This window comes from Neopsephotus bourkii, unplaced genomic scaffold (assembly GCF_033783945.1).
Source record: "Neopsephotus bourkii isolate Nb327-2 ecotype Australia unplaced genomic scaffold, CSIRO-AGI_Nbou_v1 NB_1780, whole genome shotgun sequence".
Lineage (NCBI taxonomy): Eukaryota > Metazoa > Chordata > Aves > Psittaciformes > Psittacidae > Neopsephotus > Neopsephotus bourkii.
The window spans coordinates 1,787,152-1,808,389 of record NW_026902254.1 but is presented as its reverse complement, the minus strand read 5'-3'; the positions used below and the strand labels follow the sequence as shown (position 1 = coordinate 1,808,389).

The 21,238-nt window shown below is 41.5% G+C and overlaps 1 protein-coding gene across 4 annotated transcripts in view; it reads left to right on the top strand.

The window, feature by feature from the left end:
* Positions 1 to 21,238, top strand: part of SLC2A9 (solute carrier family 2 member 9) — a 119,349-nt gene that overhangs the window by 21,490 nt on the left and 76,621 nt on the right. For 2 of the 4 annotated variants that reach the window (XM_061379639.1, XM_061379638.1), the window contains 4 exons: positions 4,244 to 4,342; positions 10,628 to 10,788; positions 15,813 to 15,937; positions 17,270 to 17,415. In XM_061379639.1, the coding sequence (XP_061235623.1) occupies positions 4,244 to 4,342; positions 10,628 to 10,788; positions 15,813 to 15,937; positions 17,270 to 17,415 (531 nt within the window). Of the gene's footprint in view, positions 1 to 307; positions 585 to 4,243; positions 4,343 to 10,627; positions 10,789 to 15,812; positions 15,938 to 17,269; positions 17,416 to 21,238 lie in introns of those variants that run through there. The other 2 variants (XM_061379640.1, XM_061379637.1) reach the window with 2 other exon arrangements.

Genomic DNA, 21,238 nt, shown 5'->3' with positions numbered 1-21,238 from the left:
TTTGAAGCCCCAGCAACACGACAAAACTGTTCCCTTTCCGACTCCAGCGTCTGCTTACAGCAGGGCAGTCCCGGTATCCAGGCGGCACGGCTAACCGTCCCCGCAAGCCGTGATCCCCAGCTCCTGGCCCCCTCGGGGGGGCTGTGCGGGACCACCTAGCCCTGCCATTTCCTTGCCGAACCTGCGCTGCTGTGTAAATCCCTACCGAGGGAAGTGGCCTGCCGGGAAACCGCACTCACGGCACTGGGCACGCACATTTGCCTAAGTTATGTGCGAGCCCGCAGATAAATGAGCCCGCGCTTCTCCATCCCTTCTCCCTGCCCGCAGCCCCGGCTATGTCCCGCTCCCCTCCTGTAGCCATGTACTCCCGCGGCCGGCGCTGCACACCCGGGCAGTGCCCCCCGGCAGCGGAGCCTCCGGAGCGCAACGCGCGCCCCTTCCGCGGGCGCGCCCCCGCTGCGCCCCGCGGAGATGCGCGGCCGCTGCGCACGTGCGCCGGCGGCATGGAGAATGCGGCGGGGCCCGAGGCGGACACGCTGGTGGCGCTGGAAGAGGGTGGTGGCCGCCGCCGCGCAAGCAGGAGCGTAAGTAGCGCAGGGCGGCGCGGAGTCTCCGCTTGTTTCGGGAAGGAGCGCGGCTGCATAAGCTGAAGGCCACCGGCTGAACGGGCAGCGAGGCGGGAGCGATCCCGGCGGCGAGGGCGGGTAGCTCGGCCTTGCGCTGCCCTCGCATTAGGGACGATCAGCTGGGCTAGGGACGGTTTCGGTCCTTTCCCAGCGTTGGTGGGGAGGAAGGAAGAGCCAGGCTGGTGCACGGTGGTCGTGGGAGCCGGAGCAACTCGCCGCCGTTCTCCGGAGAGCGGGGCAGAGCTCAGGTTGCACGGCGGCGCCGCCGAGCCCTTCCCCGCTCGGAAAGTTGTTGGTGCCGGTGCAGGAGAGGCCGGCGGCGGGCAGAGCTAAAAATACCGCGGCGGCCGAGCAGGGACCCAGAGGACGGGCGGAGGGCAGCGCCGGGGCTGGCGTGCCCGGAGGGGGCGGGCGGCTGGCGGAGGGAGCGGAGAGGGCGCAGGGGCTTCACCGCCCGCAGCGGCAGATCCTCGGGGCAAGGGCAGACCCTTGGGGAGAGCAGCGGAGTTTTCCTCCTTCGGCACCACCGTGTCCCTGGGCACACCTGCCAGCAGCGCCCAGCTGCCGCTTTCCGAGCTAGAAGTTGCCTGTGTGCTGAGCGCTTCCGTAAAACTAAGGGATCAGGGTAAGGTGCTTCAATATCCAGCTTCCCAATATCAATAGAAAGTCTTAGCAATATCTGTTTCAGAATGTTAAAACTTCCTTATGTACGTGTGCAGTATTTACTGCTGGCAGTTGTGTTTAATCTGAGATGGGGGTTATAACTAGCTAGCTAAAGTACTATATTCTAAACGGTGTTTTGAAAACTGAAATGCAACCTGTCACACATCTAAAAAGAAGAAAAAAAGGGCAATTAGTAGCCTACACGAATGTCATACTGCACACTGAACAAGGACGGGAGCTGCGGAAAACATCTTCCAGAGCGCTGTGCTCTGGGATCTATGGTAACACCAAAGCTGTGGACTTTCACAATTAAGCAGTTCTCAGGTATCTGGAGGTCTCTGCTGTGAACTGACAAGCAGCTCCCCTGACTGAGCACAGATCAGTGTGGTGGCAGTCACACCTACCTGCCCTTGCGCTGACGGCAGAGACGCGTGAGCACAAAGGTGGCGGTGAAGTTAAGGAACACCTATGAGGGAGGAGTGACTGCCTTCTTGTTTCCTGGTCCACTGTAAAGCACATAAACGCTTTTCACCACCACCACCCCTTTCCTTTTGTTAACATTGCCACAGGGTTAATATTTTTCTTAAGCAATAGTTTGCTTTCTTTTTGTCATTCTTGCTTCATTGTGCTTTCGTCTTTCATCTGGCATTGCTGAAATCTGAGCAAACATTTAAAATGTTTGCGTATGAGCGTGACAGGTCATGGAGAAGTTGAATTTCATGTTCCAAGGACTGTAAAACTCTAAATCGAGTAAGTCCGAGGGTTTCAGCAGCAGGCTCTATAACTGGAAAATTCTTGGATACTGATCCATGAAGCAGGTTCTAAACCCAGCTATTTGCAACACTTGGAGATAAAATGGATTTGGGGTTTCTAATTTGGCAGCACTTCAGTGATTTGTCCTGCATTACCTTTCACTTAGCCTCATGTGCATATAATGTGCTCTGCTGAAAGGTTTAAGCATTCACTGGAGTTTTTAATAAACACCAGGCTATATGATCCGAGCAATTTTGTTTGCAGGATTTTTCTGATGGGTCTAACATTGTTGGAGTAGTGCCCTTTAGCAATATTGCATCAACCACAGAGCACTTGTGAACTTGTGCTTATCATTTATGAACCCTCTGGGAGCAGCCTAGTAGACCTCCAGGAATATTCTCCTCAGCATCCTTGGTTTGGTGTGGTAGCAATTTCTCCTAAGTGTAGGAATACTTGTGCATAGTAGAGAAATAGTGGATACCTAATATGAAGTGTTATTTCCAGGAGTAAATTAATCCTTATGTTAAAATTTCTAACTTTCACTACCAAAATAACAGTGCAAAGCTGTGTGTGTGTGTGTCAGGTTCATTCTAAGAAGCTGGCTAATAATAAGTTGTATTTGGCTTATGCAGTGAAGTCAGTGGGATTTCTTCCACAAGGCTTTTCCCTATGTACACTTACTCCTAACCTGACTGGGAACAGGCTGGTTAACGAACTGTATAATCTCTTAAAAAGTTCTCACATGGTGTGGAGTTCAAACCACTCAGCTGTCCCATAGGGCACATTTGGAGCCCTCTGAAGCAGCAGCTGCAGGGCACGGCAGACCCAGCGTGTGCTGGGATGTAGGCTGCCGTCCCTCCCTGGAAACCTGATATCTCATCCCTTCTTCACATATCTCTGGTGACAGTGTGGGATGTGTTAACAACCACTGTGTGTTCACTTACCCAGCTGCCCCTGTGAGGCTGGTGGAGCTTGCTCCAGTTCATTGTCACTTCACATGTGCTGTGTGCTAGCTACACAAACCTACTTCATGCTCCAGATCTTCCAAAGCGGCAACACAGCTTTGTGCAGTTGACAGGTTGTATTGACTCATTAACCTGTTGTTTGCTGAAAGTGATATAACTGAAGCTGAGTCTAGTAGGCCTGCTTAAGCAAGTCTTTCTCCTTCTAAAAGGATTGAGGCTTCAGTGGGTGATGAGGCTGGGCATAAAACATCAGTGAGCTGTGCCTGAAATTCTGAATTCTTGACAGTCGGTTTGGTTTGGATTTTAATTCAAATACATCAAAAGCCATCTACTTCAGTGTATTCAGAAGTCAAGAAAGGTTATTTGTCTTCTCTAATCTATAAAATGACATTTACAATCAACCAGCCACTGTAACACAAACTTTAACATCTCTTGGGAATGGCAGTGATCACTTCTGCCATGCTCCGTAATTCAGCAGAAGTGGCAGAAAGTTAATACTGGAGAAGGTAGAAAGGACCCTTATATGCAAAATATTTCAAATCAAAGCATTGATCAAATCAATTCTACCTTTCATGCAGCAGCTGATGTGGAACAAGGAATTCTTGGCTGAAAACAGGATGAGAGGGATGGAGGGAGGAAACCTGAGAGGGTAGAGGTGTCTGGAGAAAAAGAGCAAATGGCATCTCCACTGGAGAGTGTAGGTGTGTGGCAGCAAATTACAGTTGGAGACTTGCATTTGAGTTACAAAACCTAGTTTGTGGGCAAAGTTTTGATTTTTTGGTCACAATTTCACTGAACCCTATACTCATGGAAGAGGAAGGCACACCATTTCACAGGTTTCCAGCTAAGTCAGGTCTATGCACAGGTAGGTGGTGAACCTGTTGCATCAAATATATGCTACTCCTTGCTTTGCTGTTAGTGGTATATTTCCAGCAGTTTCCTTTACTGAGAATATTCTTCTCCGGCATTTTCCTTTTTGGTATGAGGGCTGACAGATGCTTGCAGCAAAACTCCGTGAGGCTGAAAGAAGTTCAAATGTTCGCTTACACCTTGGTAAATGTTAACTGAGATGCTGTCACTTAAAATCTGCTGATCGTTGAATTGCAGCAAGGGGAAGTATTTCAGGTTGTTATTTTGCAGAGACATATTGCAAGGTAGTGTAAGGAGTGTCTAAAACCTGAGGTATGTTGATTTAAAGCATACTAACAGTAGCTGCATCTTTTCTCTGTTTTTCAGAATTGGTCTGGGAGTCTTATTGTAGCCTCCTTAACTGGTGCTTTTGGGTCGTCTTTTCTTTACGGTTACAATCTCTCTGTGGTGAACGCCCCTGCAGCGGTAAGTGGCCGACAGAGCTGGAATTCAGTATCAGCAGAGGGCAGCCGTGCCCCGCTGGTGTGCGCTCATCAGCATCCTGCTTCTACATCCCTGCTCGTGTAGCAGAAGAGGTTCAATCTCGTACAAACTCTGCTTTGCCTGAGAGCTTCTTTCTGCTATCCATGAGGTTTTCACATAAGAGCTGTCAGGAAACTAAATGCTGCTGTTGAGGTGAGTGGGTTCACATGCTTTGCTTCTCATTCTTCCCAAGACCAGACTAATCCCGAGTCTTGCACACTTTTGAGGAATAAGGTGTTTTTAATAGTATTTCTTTCTGACTAGTGAGTATTTGGTAGCTCTGTGCACATGTTCAGCAACTTCTGTTCACATCATTAAGCTCAGGAGCGTTGCACAGCATTTCATTTCTACAGTACTGATATTATAAATAATGCCTGTGGCTTCCTCTTAAAAAATGGGCCTCTTTGCCTGCATTTTGTGATGATGCCTTGTTTGATTATGAATTCAAAACTGCTGTGTTGATGACCCATTGGCTGCAACATATGGAATAGGTTTGATGAAGAGAGTACTGTGAAATCAGCGTGCAATATTTAGGGGTTTTTCATTTAGACGCCAGTTATCACAAATAAAGCTGGGAACATTTTGTTTTTACAATGGCTGTCTAGAGATGCTCTTAATTCAGCCAAGCACATCAGTAAGCAGTTCAATGGAGTTGCAAGCAACACCATTTTGAAAAAGTAGCCAGTAAATTTGGGGAGCTAACTGTAGAAATCCCATTCAAAATAGTTCCTATCCAAAGTTAAGTTCCTTCTTTTATGGAAATCTCTTCTTAAAATGCATGGTTAGTTTTCCACCTGAACACATTGGTCACGTTAAAAATTGATGCAATATTTATGCAAATAATGAAAGAAGACTTTTTTAGTTTGCTTCATATGGGTATTTTATTTGGTAAACTTATGACCTTAAGGACTAGGAAGAATCTCACCCTGTAGGAAGTTTTGATTGTCCCCTTCATAACTTCTTGGAATTTTCTTGAAGTTCTTGGTACTTTTTGTACTGATAACATAGGGTTGAACAGATGGTTATTCTAGTGTGACATGTCTAGGTATCACTTCACCTTGCAGTCATCAGAAGATAAACACAGAATCACAGGATGGTTTGGTTTGGAAGGGCCCTTAAAGATCATCTAGTTTCAACCCAGTGCCATGAGCAGGGACACTTTCCACTAGACCATGTTGCTCAAAGCCCCCTCCAGCCTGGCCTTGAACACTGTCAGGGATGTATGAGCATCTTTCTGTAGACTGTTGGGTATCTTATGACCCTGGTTACTTCAGTACAATTCCTTTTGATGTCTGAAGTCTTCCAACCTTACTGTAGGGCCGTATGGTGCTTTAAGATGTATTGAAAAAATGCTTGATAAGGACTGTTGACAAAAGCATGGGATGTTTCCAGGATCCTGCAGCTGAACATATCAGCACAATGAATGAGCCAGAGTAGGGGTTTCATTTAAGACTGAAGCATTGAAAAAATGTTAGTAAATTCTTGTGTACAGTATCTTTTGGTGCTGCAAGTTGTGCCACCTCATCAGACTGCAGGGAAACACTGCAGCTCTCACCAGTGAGAGGTCATCTTGTAAGGTGGAGTCAGTCCAACTTCCTTTTTATGTTAAGGGGTGAATAAACTGCCCGTACTCCACTCAGAACACAGATCGCTTCCCACTCAGTCCCCTACTTTTCTGTGGGAAAGAGCAGTAGCCCACTGCAGATGTGCTTCCCCTTGAACGCAACACTTGCCCACATGAGAAACCCACAATTAGAAGCCTCCATGGGCTTGTTCAAAGAGTTACCAGAGTTTATTGAAAACATATGGAAGCATTTGGCAGTAGGAAGACAAGTGCTTTAATTGAATACAAGCTGAAGCTGTCTTTTTCTGAGCTGAATTTCCACAACTCAATTCATGGACTGATTGTGGGCAAGGTCTGAAGAACAAAGATGTGCTTTGTGCTCTGTGCAGGAAGTGAAATCTCTGCTACTTACTGCTACGCAGTGCTTGCCCCCTTCCTGCGGGCAGCTGCAGCTCTGCATTCCTTTGAGCGCCGATACAGGGAAAGGGAGGCTATTGCAAATACGTGTGGCCTGCTGTGTCAAACATATTGTGTGTGAGTGACCTCTGTAACTAAGGGTAAGACAAAGAAAATATTTCCATTATTTAAAATATATCCCTTTTATATGTAGATCTTTTATATTCCCCTCATATTTACCACCATACCACTACTACTTAAATGAACAGAGGCAGGAGAATATGAGATACTGATATCAGTCAGCTACCTTTCCTTGTAGGCTTTGGATAGGGACTAAAATTTTTGTATACAGGTTTATGCCATTATCATTGTTCAGACAACTGGTTAAAATCCCAAAGGAGCCTTTCCACAGAATTCCGTGGATTCAAATTCAGTGGATTTGTTGGATCTGATCTGTTCTGTTTCATGTGTAACTCCTCAAAACCTGTATGTGCTATTAGCTTCCCATTTATTGGCAATGGGAATTCAGAAGCAGGTGATGTACATACCAGCACATTTATCTGTTACTAGAGTGTTGTAGTAAGTTCTTTCTTTAATATTTGTTGTTATTTGATGTCTCCTCTAAATAACAAAGCTATGCTGAGAAAATGAGTCATAATACAAGAAAAGAATAATTTGCATTCTATTTGTAGCCATTATTATTAGCTAGAAATGCTAATCATGCTCTAAAAATCTTTTATTTTAGTATTCATTACTGTCAGAAATTATGTTCAATTAAAAAAGAAGGTACCCAAATCTGAATATAACCTATTCATTGGTGTGGAAGAGATAAGATGTATTACTTGATATAATGGCAGATTAATTTGGAAGTTTATTGTGAGCTTATTCTAAATGGACCATGCACCAAAATGACTATTTGCTCTGAATTGTTTTTTTTTTTCTGTCCATTCATATGAAAACATATAAGATAGGATGGGATAAATATCACTGTCCTCCTTATAATTCAGGGCATAAGACACCCACTAGAAACTTTGATAGAAGGAATACAAGAAGTGCCATGTTCTACCTCCACCTTTTTTAGGTACTTTGCATGTGAAGAGGTGGTGTTTCAAACTGAATAAAGTCCTCACGTTGAATAGCCTGTCTGTCCAAGGCTGGAATACCTAAAGTCTGAAATTCTACATTTGAACAGGGAAAATGTGGTGTTAGGCAGATACTGCTGAGTCCTACCCCAGGATAATTTAGTACCGGTGACATGCCGGATGAGACCTGAGAAGAAACTGGGCAAAAGTGCCAAGATTACACTTTGTGGTACTACAGAGCTTGTTGAGGAGTAATAACACAGGTGGATGAGAGTGTTACACAAGCGTGGTGCGCCCTTCTGCAGTAGTGACCACCTGCAACTGCATCCTCCCCAGAGCATCAGACACCACAGTGACCTCAGAGCTTTGCTCAATTTCAAAATGGGAGGAGCATAAACATGAAGAGACTTGACTAAAGACAAAGTAAATAGGAGATGTCTCTACATGTGATACATGTTATACTGGAGCTATGGCATCCTTACCTGTTAGAAAGATGAATAAACTTTGGTGTAATTAAACATCAGGGAAGGGAAACTGTTAAAAGGCATTCGTCCAAAACCTGCAGTTGTGCATGTCAGGAGGGCAGAAAAAAGAATATAAACTTTGGGACATTGAAGGCTAAAAAAAGTGAGGTGGCCCTGGAATTTGGGTACTTTGAGCAGGCACAAATAATGTCCAGACAGAAGGCTCTGTGATATAAGGCTGGTAGGAGGAAGCTAAAAAAGGCTGTTCAGAAAATACAAGGATAGGACAGGAAACCTGAATTAATGTTTTGAATTGGAAAGTCTGGGCAGGTCCGGAGCCTTCTTTATAGAGAATGTATTGGAGATAAATAAGTGATAATAATTACTGGAATAAAATTAGAGCTAATTTTATGTCAGGTTGCCAAAATAGCTTAACATCTGTTCAAGACGGAAACAATAACTCAAAATATAGGCTTCATATCATAGTTCAGCTTGTTTTTACATAGCCTCAGTAACAGAAAGACTGAGAGGGTTACTGTGTCTTTAAGAAAAAGGTAGATTTTAGGGGTAAAATTTGGAACATATGTACTAAGAATTAATAATTCGTACCTGACAAACTAGCAGAAGCTGTAGTAGAAAAATGAAAATCTGGGGAAGAGCTGGAATGGTCTTTGCAAAGGAAAACTGTGACTCAGGCATCTGTGAGAGTTCTTCAGAGTCAAGAGGCACTTGGACTTTCTAAAGATATGGTGGAAGGACCCATATGGAGGGCTGTTAAGGAAATTAAGCTGCCATGGGTGAAAAGTGTAGGTCTTGATAGCTGAAGAGCTACAAGATAGGTCTCAGGTTTTAAGTTCTGAAGAAACCCAGCTTGTTTGGCAGATAGATTCATATCAGTCTGATTTCATGTTTGATACATCTTTCATTACTGAAAATAAATAGCTTACTTTGTTTAGCAACCTGGTCTTTGTTCAAAAAGCAGCTATGTAGATTTGAAGAGAAGATATAACCTACTTAGAAAAATGATTTGGGATTCTTAATTTTAATGGTGCCATGCAACTAGCTCTTTTTGACTGATACTGTAGGCTATCAAACCAACCGCTGTCAGCTATTGCCTTCTTCCTCTCTCAGTTATTTGTCTTGGCTGTAAAGTCTTTGGTAGAAAAAGCTCATCTTTCATTGCTTGGCTTAGTATGTCCTTGATTTTGTGTGGCTGCCAGATGTGGGACTGTCATAAATACAATGCAAAAGTGGAAACAGCCTTCCTTCCTCCACAATTCATTAAAGCTAACTGTTTTCAATTCACTCCATCTTTTTTTTTCCTAGTGTTATGCTGAAGAATTTGTAGAATTGCTCACTTCTGCAATACTGGCCCTTTAGAAAAAATAGACTAGTGAAAAGCGCTTAGTTTTGAGCAAATCGGAGACCTTAAGGTCCTTTCCAACCCTAACTATTCCATTATTCTATGATTATATCTGCATTCTGGGATTGAAATCCAAAGTAGAGGTGATAAATGTTCTTTTATGGTGAGCACAGTGCAGAGTTTTGCTGAAAGGAATCCTAATTCAACAAATTTTAAAGCATCTTTAAAAATTTTCAAGGGACTTCCTAAGTTACACGTGAACATCCCCCTGCTCCCTACACCTATTGGCATATGGGATTTGGTGCTGCATCCTGTAAAACAAGCCAAACTCTTCTCTTGACGTGAGTCACGTTGCCATTTGGACATCATGTTGCAGGAGTTGATTGTAACTCATTTCCTTTTTATTATCTTTGCATTTCTGCCAACTCATCAACTTCAAGACATTTTTGCCTCTACCTGCTACTGCAGCCTGCCTTGCCTGCCACCCTTCCCTCTTTAATCCCAAGTTACTGGCATTACGTGTCCATGGTAAAGCAGCAAAACTCCTTGCTTTTAGCATGACTATTCATGGTCCTTGACTAACAGTAGGTAGCTTATAGAATTTTTGCATGTTCTTCCTCTTATAAAGTCATGGGAAATGCTAGGCAGTACAGATTTCCTTGGCTTGTCCAAAGGTCTGTTGCGCTAGGGTGTGATATGTCAGCTGGCTGAGGTTAAGAGTGTGTATGTGAGAAGTGAGGGGAGCTCAGCTGATGTGCCTTACCTTCCCCCCATGAGTGGCATGACTTTGTGGAGTCACTCTTTGAAGAGATTCAGAAACCTCCAGCCATGGTCCTGGGCATGCGGGTCTAGGGGGCTCTGCTGCAGCAGAAAGGTCAGAGAAGATGACCTCTAGAGGTCTTTCCATCCTCAACCGTTCTGTAGTTCTGTGTCTGAGTCCTCAGGCCCAGCTCTGGCTGAAATGTTTATAGATATGAACACAGGAAAGCTAAAACAGTTGTTAGTGTTGAACTAACAACTTGAATGAATCATCCTTGCATCATGCGAATTTCTCTTTTATAAGCTTCTTCTACATTCATGTCTAGCTGTGTTTTTACCTCCCACTTCATGAGCTCCATGTAGTTAAACTTATGTTATGCTTTTACTGGTTCAGTCAGTCTGTATTGCAATTGCATCTAAAAGTGAGGCCCCATTGTTTGGAGGATAAATAGAAGAGTGAGGGTGATTCCTACAATCAAGCTACTGCTTGTTTTTCTGTGGGTTTTTTTACTTGTTTTTTATTATTTTTTTATTCTGTTTCTCTCAGTTATGTTCTTAAAATGCAATTTTTTACATGTATTCTTATGTATTTTTTTTCAGTTTATCAAGAAGTTTTACAATGAAACTTGGGAAAGAAGATATGGCTTCTCGGTGGATGAAAGCACACTGACTCTACTCTGGTCCATAACCGTTTCTATTTTTGCCATTGGTGGCCTTGTGGGTGCCATTATTGTTACCCCAATTGTGAAGTTCTTCGGACGGTAAGTGCATTGGAAAACTTACATTTTCTAAACCAGTTTCTCATTTAGTCTCCCTGGAAAGCTTTACTTTTCTTTATAAAAACCTTCTTCAGCAGGATGCAAATTTAAACGTCTTCAAATTATGAAAGCTCTTTGCCAAAGAGTTCCAGATTTGCAAGAGTAAAATTAGTACCTTTCTCTGTGGTCTTGCTGTGCATCATTTGAGAAGCCATTTGCTCTGAACAGGCAGTGGGTTGAGATGTCAAGGAGGTTGTATTATCAACAGTGAAAAAGGAAAATACTGTAAGAAAAATTTCACACAGGGTCAGCAGATTCTGGTGTCACAAGCCTGCTGATAATCTTATTGTACACAAATAAAGCTATCAACACATCTCATTTGCTTCTTAACAACATTTAAAGAACTAAGCTAGGATAAAGTTTGTGTTTGGTCTTCCCAAATCCTGGGAATGCCTTCCCTGTTCTATGACCAAGTCTGGACCATAGGGAACATGATGTTTCTTTTTTGTTGTTTTTGTTTCATACAGTCTTCCAAAGAGAATTTAAAATTTGTATTTTGGGGGGGGGTGGTGGTGGTTGGTTGGTTGGGTTGGTTTGGTTTGTTTGTTTGTTTTCAAAAGCCATTATAATATCGATCTTGACTGCTCATTTGGCTCTTCCTTAATTGTAAATTATGTATAATTTGATAATTTTTGCTCAGTTAAATCACAGGGGAAGGTCATCACAGAGGCATAAATTGATCTCCACTACTCGTACTTTTCTGTTAGACATTTTGACTATTTCCATCACTTTCAATTGTACTCTACTAGGCCTGTTTGGCATTCTCCCAAATATTCCATATCCCATTTTTCTCTTCAGAGAGTATATTTTCAGGTTCTTCCATTTCATACTTACAGGAAGTCAGTATTCTCTGCTCTGTAAATCTATTACCCATTCTTCATTTATTCTGCCCCTTCACCTCATAATTTGATTTTCAAGTCTTAAATATTTTTCATAGTGACATTATTATCTTTAGCGTTGCAATTTCTTCTGCCAAATCATCAATTTGCCGTTTACACACTTCTTAAATACATGAAACTATGCCTGACTCAGACTGATTAATTCTCAGAATTGTCACTGAGTCTTTATTAAAAAGTGAAGTAAAAAATTGCTTCATAGAAGGCTTGAATTTTTAGTGAAGAGTAGAATAGCTTTGTGTGCAGGTTTGTTAAAGTAAGTGGTGGTTAATCTCAGTCATATATATACCACTTTGATTGGAGCAGGTCATATTTCTAGGGCAGAGCTTTAAATCTTACAGACTCTGCCTTTGTTTATTATGTTTATCTCTGTTAAACCACGAAAACACCTCTCTTATGGATGTGCTGTATGAGTACTTAATCAGACACAGGAAGAATTATCTCAAGCGCAGCTACAGATTGGGCAAAGAAGAGATTCAGAGCAACCCTTTGGAGGAGGACTTGAGGGGGTTGGTCAATGAGAAACTGAACATGAGCTGGCTTCTGTGTGATCCCGCAGCCCAGAAAGTCAACCATACCCTGGGCTGCATCAGAAGGAGCAGGACCAACAGGTCAAAGGAGGTGATCCTGCCCCTCTACTCTGCTCTCGTGAGACCTCACTTGGAATACTGTGTGCAGTTCTGGTGTCCTCAACATAAAAGGACATTGAACTGTTGGAACAAGTCCAGAGGAAGCCACAAGGATGATCAGGGGACTGGAGCACCTCCTGTGTGAAGATTGGCTGAGAAAGTTGGGGCTGTTCAGCCTGGAGAAGAGAAGGCTGTGTGGAGTCCTCATAGCAGCCTTCCAGTATCTGAACGGGGCCTGTAGGGATGCTGGGGAGGAACTCTTCATTAGGGACTGTAGTGACAGGACAACCGGTAGTTTAGATTGGGAACAGGGGAAGTTTAGATTGGATATAAGGAAGAAGTTCTTTACTGTGAGGGTGGTGAGGTGCTGGAATGGGTTGCCCAGGGAAGTTGTGAATGCTCCATCCCTGGCAGTGTTCAAGGCCAGGTTGGACATAGCCTTGGGTGGCATGGTTTAGCATGAGGTGTCCCTGCCCATGGCAGGGGGTTGGAACTTGATGATCTTAAGGTCCTTTCCACTCCTAACTATTCTATGAATCTATGATTTCTGATGAAACTTTAATTCTGTCATTTTCCTATTTGTGAGTTTCAGACAAAAAGTTTATTAATTCAGATCCATAATTAAAGTTACCGTAGCCACGGAGGGCACATAGTCCCTAGGATTCTGTTCTGGCTTCCAGAACTATCTAATATAATGAGAGCAAATGACAGCCTTGAAAATATTTAAAGCTTAGCTCTGTTTGTGTCTAGGTGACGGATGAACTGTTTCAGCTGGGATGCTTATAGAAATTGATTTCTACTGAGCAAATGGCTCTTCTCTTAGGACTAGTTCAGGCTCAGCTTGGGGGATTTACATTAGTTTACTGCCAGTGAGCATAAATACTTAATTACTGCTCTAGTTCTGAGAAACAAAACACCTTTCCTTCCACTTTCGCAGGCTGAACATCACTCCAGTCTCCTCTCCTCCCTCTTGGTACCATGGCAGGTCAGACTCAGTCCCTTCAGTGAGAGAACGGACAGTGCAGGGGGTCCGGATCAGTGCGTAGCAACTTCTCTTTGCCAGTCCTTGCTTTTCATTTTCCTTCTGTGCTCCAGCATGGGTCCTCCATGGGCCACAGTCCCTCTGGGGATGTATGTGATGCATCCTGGAGCACCTTCTCCCCCACTGACCTTGTTACTCACTCGTTCCACCTCCCCACAGAAGCCATCCCTGCATCCCTTCACTTCCAAAACCTTGCCACAGATACCCATCACAGTGTTTTCATTACCAAAAATTTCCATGCATTGTATAATAACACACTAAACTGTGTGTTACTTTCTTTTTGTCATTTTTATTCAATCTGGCAAGTACAAAATCCTTTGGTTAAATCTTGGTTGTTAGGCTGTGCTTTTCTGTTCTTTGCTGTATAGCATACGGAGCCACTGGCCAACTTTTTCTAAAAAGATATATATTTTGTAGTTTTTATTTAAATTAATGGAAAGTATATCTTCAGATGAATGTGTAACAGTTTTTTTGTGCTATATGAATATTTTGTTTCCTTTTTTGGCATTATTTATATCACTTGAACCCTCTGAAATTATCCATTTGAAAAAACTGTTAAAAATGGTAAAATCATCATTCTTGATGTCTATGTTTTATAAACATATACTTTAAATGAGCTGTATCTTATTTTTTGAATCTCAAACTATGTTATTCGTTCAGTGTTCAAAAATCACTAGAAAACAGGAAAAGTAATTAGAAATAAAAATATTAAAATAAAAGTATTAAAAATATCTCCTATAAAAAAAATGTATTAACCCACTGTATGAAGTTGGGTGACTTGTTCAGTGATGGGATATTTCCAGTTGATACCTATGTGTTGAACTGGAGAAGAATGAGGACTGATGGGTCAGTTTGTTGTCTGTATTGATAAAGGGTAGACAGCCTTTCTGGTCACTCCTTTTGCATGGAAATTACAACATATAGAGATTGAAAATCCATTGAGAATGCTTAAGAATTTAATACCACTTCAATTTTTTAATAAAACTGGTGTATTGTGCCTGTGTAGTTTACTATCAAAGTTAATGGATTCCTCATAATTAACTTCATCAATGATGTTTATCTCGAGGTAAATTTGTTTTAAAACCAGTTATTTCTTTCATACGTTGTTGTGATTGGGACTGGAAGCTTCAGTACTGTGTTGTACCTCTAGAGCTAAAACAAAATTGTGCTTAATTATGTGACTGCAAAACCTAATAAAAATGGAGCTCCATTGTTCTACCCTATATAGACAAGTGAGGTGACTCACAGGTGGAAAACATAGGGTATAATCATTCTCTTGCCATATAATTGGGAAAATCATGGTGTTTTGTCCTGTGTTAGGTCGATGCAAAGCAGCAATCTTATTATAATATGCTGTACAGAAGCCATCATATCTCCAGCAGATACCCCTGGGTCTCTGCCTGAGAATCTTAAGAATCTTTACAGTTGCTCACAGGCCTGAACCTGGTGATAACAGCTTCTCCAGCCACTCACCTACAGGCTGAACTTTAGCAAAAAAGCCACTTAAATCTGTATTCCTGGAGATGTATACACAGTAGGAGTGATTGAGATCTTGGTGGGTTTTTTACTTAAAACTTTCAATAGAGAATCATTGAAGCAGAGCTGTTGATCTTACATCTTTAACCACTGCTCCTCCATGTGTTCATGAAATGAGAACTTGGATGCTGGTGTTTGAATCTGACTGTCAAAGCTCATGAAATCCTACATATAATTTATTTTGTGAAGTATTTCCCTTGCAGAAGTTGAGACTTACGAGTCACTTTTGCATTAATGAGTCCCTCAAACTTAAGCAGAAAGTTCTGAGAGATGAAAACTATAGTGCAAATGAGAAATTGAGTTGGTTTTGAAAAAATTTCAAAGACACTTTTGTGATTGTTTTTTTACAAAATAATAATTTTCCATATGAATATTTATTTTATTTAAAGGAAATATATTTTCAGGTTTTTACTGCTATACAGTGAAATACCTTAGAAATTGGGGAAAAAATATATATCTATATGTTGGTTAATTTCAATAGTTTTTGGAAAAGGGTTGATTTCTGCGACTCATGTGAGCCTGAATGTTTTTTCTAACTGTAGAAGTAGTAAGTAATTTTCCTCAATGTGTATTTTTAATATCATGGATTTAAGGATGGATTACGATACCATAAATACATCAGTGTTGGAAAGTTCTCAAAATGGCAAAAAAATTATGAAGCATAAAAATGCCTGTGATTATATTGTCTTATTGCCACTTAAAGTATATTCTCTGGTTCCTACATACATACATTTATCCAGAGTACACTTGTTTGTAGTCATATATGGAGACTCAAGCATGACACTTGAGTTCTTAGGATGTATAGGATGGGTAATTGCTGAGCCTTTGGTGTACATATCTACATAAAATATCTGTTTCTTTTAGGAAATGTACGTTGCTGTTCAATAATGTGTTTGCAGTGACAGCTGCGTTGTTGATGTCCCTCTCCTTGCTGGCGGGGTCATTTGAAATGCTCATACTGGGCCGTGTTATAATGGGTGTTGATGCAGGTAAGCTTTTATCACTCTGAGCATGTCTGAAATGCTTGCACCATGCATAATCTTTCTCCTCTCTCCCAGTTAGATCTTTCTTTACATTAAGAGGCATTTCATGGACTAGCCACACTGATTTCACTGAGACAAAAGAGCAGACAAGGGTTGGGGGTTCTGGTGTTTGAACAATGGGTTCTAACTGCTGCTGTCCACCCTTGTCCTCCTTCAGCTGTGGTAGAGAATATTTGTCTTCATGCCATGAAAATCCTTTGGCTAGGAGTGTGTGCTCTATTTTTTTATGCTGCTTGCTGCTTTGTGTTTAGAAGTCATTGGATCCCATGCTAGTATCAGTAGGATTAAGTGGAAGGTTTGTTACATCTTTTGCACCTCACAATGTGATTTTCCTGTGCATGCACTGCTGCATCAGAATAGTCTTGTAGTTAGCAGTGAGGGTCTCAGCAACTTCACAGATTGATAGACGGAGAGAAATATTTACCTAATGTGGCCACAACCTTGATGAACTGAAAAGGTTTTATGCTTTCAGTGTAATCATGTGATTCCAAACCATGCAAAGTACTTTGGGTTCTGCATCATGAAACCCCTTTTCCGGCAAGCTTTGGCTGTGTTGTTCGTAAACTAGAACTATGGTAGTTTGAAAGTGGATGTATCTGTCACTTGTAATGTGAAGTTCATGGATAATTTTGGTGCTGAATGATAATTTTTTTCTCATATTACCGCCAAAGGACCAAACTTCTAGAGCTGTGCAAATGTTATCAGTGTACTAACAAGGGTCATGCATTTGTTGTCTCCAGACTTTCAGCAGCATTCTCATCCTTATTTTATACTTGCTATAAAGAAATCATTGCAGTTGCAAGCCTGTATTGAGAGGAACATCTGCTAATACCATTTTTAGTAAAAATACTTCATCTGACAGTGTCTGCTCTCTCTGTCTGACACGTTGTATTTATTTTCCTTACCTACACCAGTGTTAGAGTGCTTTTGCTTGCTTTGGGATGAGCAAATTTGAAACATAAAATCCATTCTCCAGGTGATTCTCATCTCCAAGTAACCTTTGGTGTTTCTCATCAAATAGCAGCCTACGCACAACACTGCAATCTGTAACAGATAATCAATTCCATGGTTATTAAATAGTGAAAGAGCAATTAGATATGCAAAGAAGATAATTCATACTGTCTGTGGATAGATATAATTCTGTTCTTTGAGTATTTTTATGCCACTTTTGTGAGCAGATTAGCACTTGAACTCCTTTCAGCAGCTGTTTGTTTCATAGCTGGCATAATGAAAAGGTGATTTGACTTAATAATACATGTTTTCTTTTTTCCTTCATAGGCATTTCTCTCAGTGCCCTTCCCATGTATTTGAGTGAAATATCTCCTAAGGAAATCCGTGGCTCATTGGGTCAGGTCACAGCAATTTTCATCTGTATTGGTGTTTTCACTGGTCAAGTTTTGGGGCTGCCAGAAATATTTGGGCAAGTACGTATTTAACAGATGTTTTCTGTGAAAGGACACAAGTATGCTTAAAGTGTCATATTGTCATATTTTGGATGAGTTCCTTACAAAAGTGAAAACAAAAAAAATGGGGTTTTGTTCTGAAGCACTTTGAAAGGTAGTATCTTCTGTGTCTTTTAAAAGCCTGGATGCATGACTGAGTTTGGTAGATGTGGCAACCAGTTTTAACAGCCTGAGCAGCTTGTGTGTGTGCATATGCAGGTTCACTCCACTAATCCCACTTTCTTGATGTACATTTATTTTTGCTGCTTTCCAGTTTCTTTGAGTGTCATGGAAGTGCCTGAGTGTTTTTGCAGTTTCTATTTGTAACTTTTCAATGTGAGCTAGAACTGAAAAAGGCTTGGTTAGAGTTTATATGAGGACCTGAATAGGAAGACACTTGCTCAATGATCATAGCATTCCTTGTAATGCACTCCTACTTTTAGACTAGAAGGTGAAGAGCAGAGTTATATATACCTTCACAGAAAGAGAGATTAACTTGGTGGCCACTGGATGTCATCATTACTCTAAATAAGTGAAGTCGAGGCTTATTCAGTCTGGCACTTGGAAACACTTTTCATCCAAAGATGAATCATAAAGGCGGTGTGGAGGAAATTTCTGCACCCATCCTCTCACAATGAAACCCAAACTAAGAATCTCTTCTGACAGCCACCAAAAGTAGTAAACAGTTGAAAAGTGAGGAAAGCTTGTCCTCCTGTGTCCATCCAAACTCATCTCCTTTGTAAATACATGATCCCATCTTCCCTGACACTTATTTTTGTCTGACCAGCTTGTATTCTGTCCCTTTACCCTTGGACTCACCCTGTTCAGGTTTCCTAAAGGCAAATGATTTGATTCCATTTGCTCTTTATAGAAGGACTCCCCCCTCAAACAAAAAGATTTTAGGAAAAAGCTTAAAACTGCTTTCAGTGACCTTCATTGTGTGGCTTCTATGGATGTCCCCTTCTCTTACTTGGAAACACAGTCTGTTACAAACAAGGCTGTTAAATGTCAAGAGGCTAGTTTGATGCCTTAGAATATGTCAGCCCTTATATAACAGGTTTTGGGGGGGGTTGTTGGGTTTTTTTGAAACATATATTCACTAAGGTGAGGTGTCATGCAAATTCTTATTTTCCTGTAGGTCTTTGGGATGTTTTGAATGGGAAATACTTATTCCTTGGTTTCAGCTCATTCTTGCTCATTTTATTTCTCTTCTCCCCATCCCTCCCTCCTAATCATTGTCACTACCAAATTATGGACGTTGCTATTCTGCTTTTACAACCTGCTTTAGTATGCAGTTAATCGATATTACACCATTAAAGATAGCCACTAATTTACAGAAGAAGAAATACACTTCACCTGTAGAATTAGTTCTTTTCAGGGTGGGTTACATCATCATGTCAATGGAGAAAAGTTTTGTCTGGTATGAATTAGCATATTTCCAGCAAAATTATTGGAGCCAGCTTGAATTTTCCAGCTGGGCATGCAGGTGTATTTTCCATTTAGCATATTAATAAAATTTAACACTGAGGGAATACCTCAGGCTGTTTGAAATATTATTACCTTATGCAGTCTTATCCGTCTTTGAAGGCTGTATTGAAATTTGTGTTGGTTTCAGTCAAGCCAGGATTGTCTTCCCTAGCTTTGTGTGGTTCACGTTGAAGTCGGTGGGAGGTTTGCACCAGGAACAGCAGCCACTGCCAGAGGACATTCCTGCGGAGGGTAGTGTGATAATTTCACTTTTGTTGAAGCTTGGAGGTGGCAAACATGGTGTCCTTCTCCTGAGTTCTTTGGTTCTTCCAAAACTTTCCCCTCTCCCCTCCCCAGCGAACACACTGCTCAAATCTCTGTCACTTTGTTCAGTCAAGTTCAAAAGCAGGCTATTTTCTACTTGTAGGTTTCTCTGTGATCTCATAGTTTCTGTTCACTAATGTTCTAAAAGCTTCTTCTAATTCCCATATTATTTTTAATTCCTTCTGTTGGAGAAATCTTTGTTGCATTTGAAGTGAGGCAAGTATTCCAGATCCACAGCCACAGTATTTTGGAGACAGCTATGCATGTTGTGTTACTGATACTGATTTGAGCTGTAACTGGAAAGCATACTCTTGCTTTCCTCAGAAGCCTGAGGTCGTCTGCATTATACTTATGCCATTCTGTAATATGCCAGCATGTGGTATAATTCTACCTTTGTAAAATTCATAAATTGTTTAAGGCAAATAGACAGGAAAGTTGGGATCAGTAGGAGCTTGTTGCCAGTGACCCCCATTCTGCACAACTGCTTGCACTAGGATGTGGTAGGCAGCCTTTTAAGTGTATCTAACAATGTTCAGCATTTTAATGATCATGGCATAAAACCTCACACAGTATTCATTTATTTTTTTTGTTGTTGCTCTGTGGTTGGTTGGTTGTCTCTGAGAATTTGTTGTAAAGAATATTAGTTACAGATACTTGTGTTCTCACATGGTTTCATAACAACTTTTTCCTGACCTTTGTCGTGTGTCTATTCCTTGTAACTTGAGCAAATATCTAGGGAGTTATTAACCATACTATCTAAGCAGTGATGGTTTTAATGAAAGGAAAGGCAAAGGTGAAGTTGGGCATCTTGCTGAAAGAGGCTCTCTGGAACAGGAATAAACATAGGGAGAGCTGCAGGAATGGCTGAGGTCCTGTTTTGTAAGAGGAAGTGACAGCAACATTGCTTGTGTGGCCAGGTAAATAGAGGGAAGGGAGAGGGGCTGACTGCACCATCTTAACACAAGAAATAAGAATTACACAAGGAGCAGAGGGGCTTAATCTCAAGGACAATATTGCTACAAGGATAACTTTATAAATGTTCTGTGAGTAGTTGCATGTTGAAATTCAGCAACGTGACATTTGGAACAGACTCCCAGCTGAAGTAGTTTGAGCAGAAAATTTAACTTTTAAATTGAAGCTTGATGCGTTTATCTGGATTATATGAGGTTGTTGCATTCAGTGGCTCTGCAGAAATCTCTCCACAGAAAAGGAAGGTGTTTACATTGGCTGTGGGGCATAGTCTTACAAGCATTTATTAACAAGCTAACTAATAACTTCCTCTGGTATGGAATGCAACAGTGTTCCTTTAAACCTTCAAGTGTGATAAAAATAGCTCAGAAGCACTGAGTGTTACTTAAGGCAATTCAGAAAGTCCTTACTGCTTTTTGTGTCAAGTAGTTTAAGCAGCCCCAAAGTGGGTTTTTAGCAATCTTTTATTGATGAAGGCCAGCCCAGGTGAAGCAGGAGGAGTGTTGAGGGGGGGGGGGGGGGGTTGTCGGGGGGAGTGTTGCTGGCAGGGGGGCAAGACTCAGCTTTGGCTGTGTTTACAGTCTTTAGGCTGTTTGGCTGTCTCCTGTTCCTTCAGCCTCCCCAAGCTTTCTACTGGAACTGCTGAGGGTTGACAGTCTTCTCATTTCATTTTAATACTATCTTCATGCCTGTTTTGCCAACTTACTCTCATTCTTTTGGTCCACTGTTAGTTATTCCTTAATATCTTGGTTTTTTTTCCCCCCCACATACTGCAGGGTATTTCCTTTCTTCTCCCCCTATCACTTGTGATCTTTGTGTTCATCTTCTGTGGTAAAACAAACTCTTTAACATCTTGTTCAATATGCCTTTCTCTGTAATGATTCTGGATTTAAAATTGGAACCATAAGAACAAAATTATATAGATAACCCAGATGAGAAATTATACTTCTAAAAATAAAGAATTTTAGGAAATATTTCCTGTTTTTTCTAAAAATGTTTTGGCTGCATTTAACTTTTTTTTTTTCTCCCTGTGTTAATATGCCAT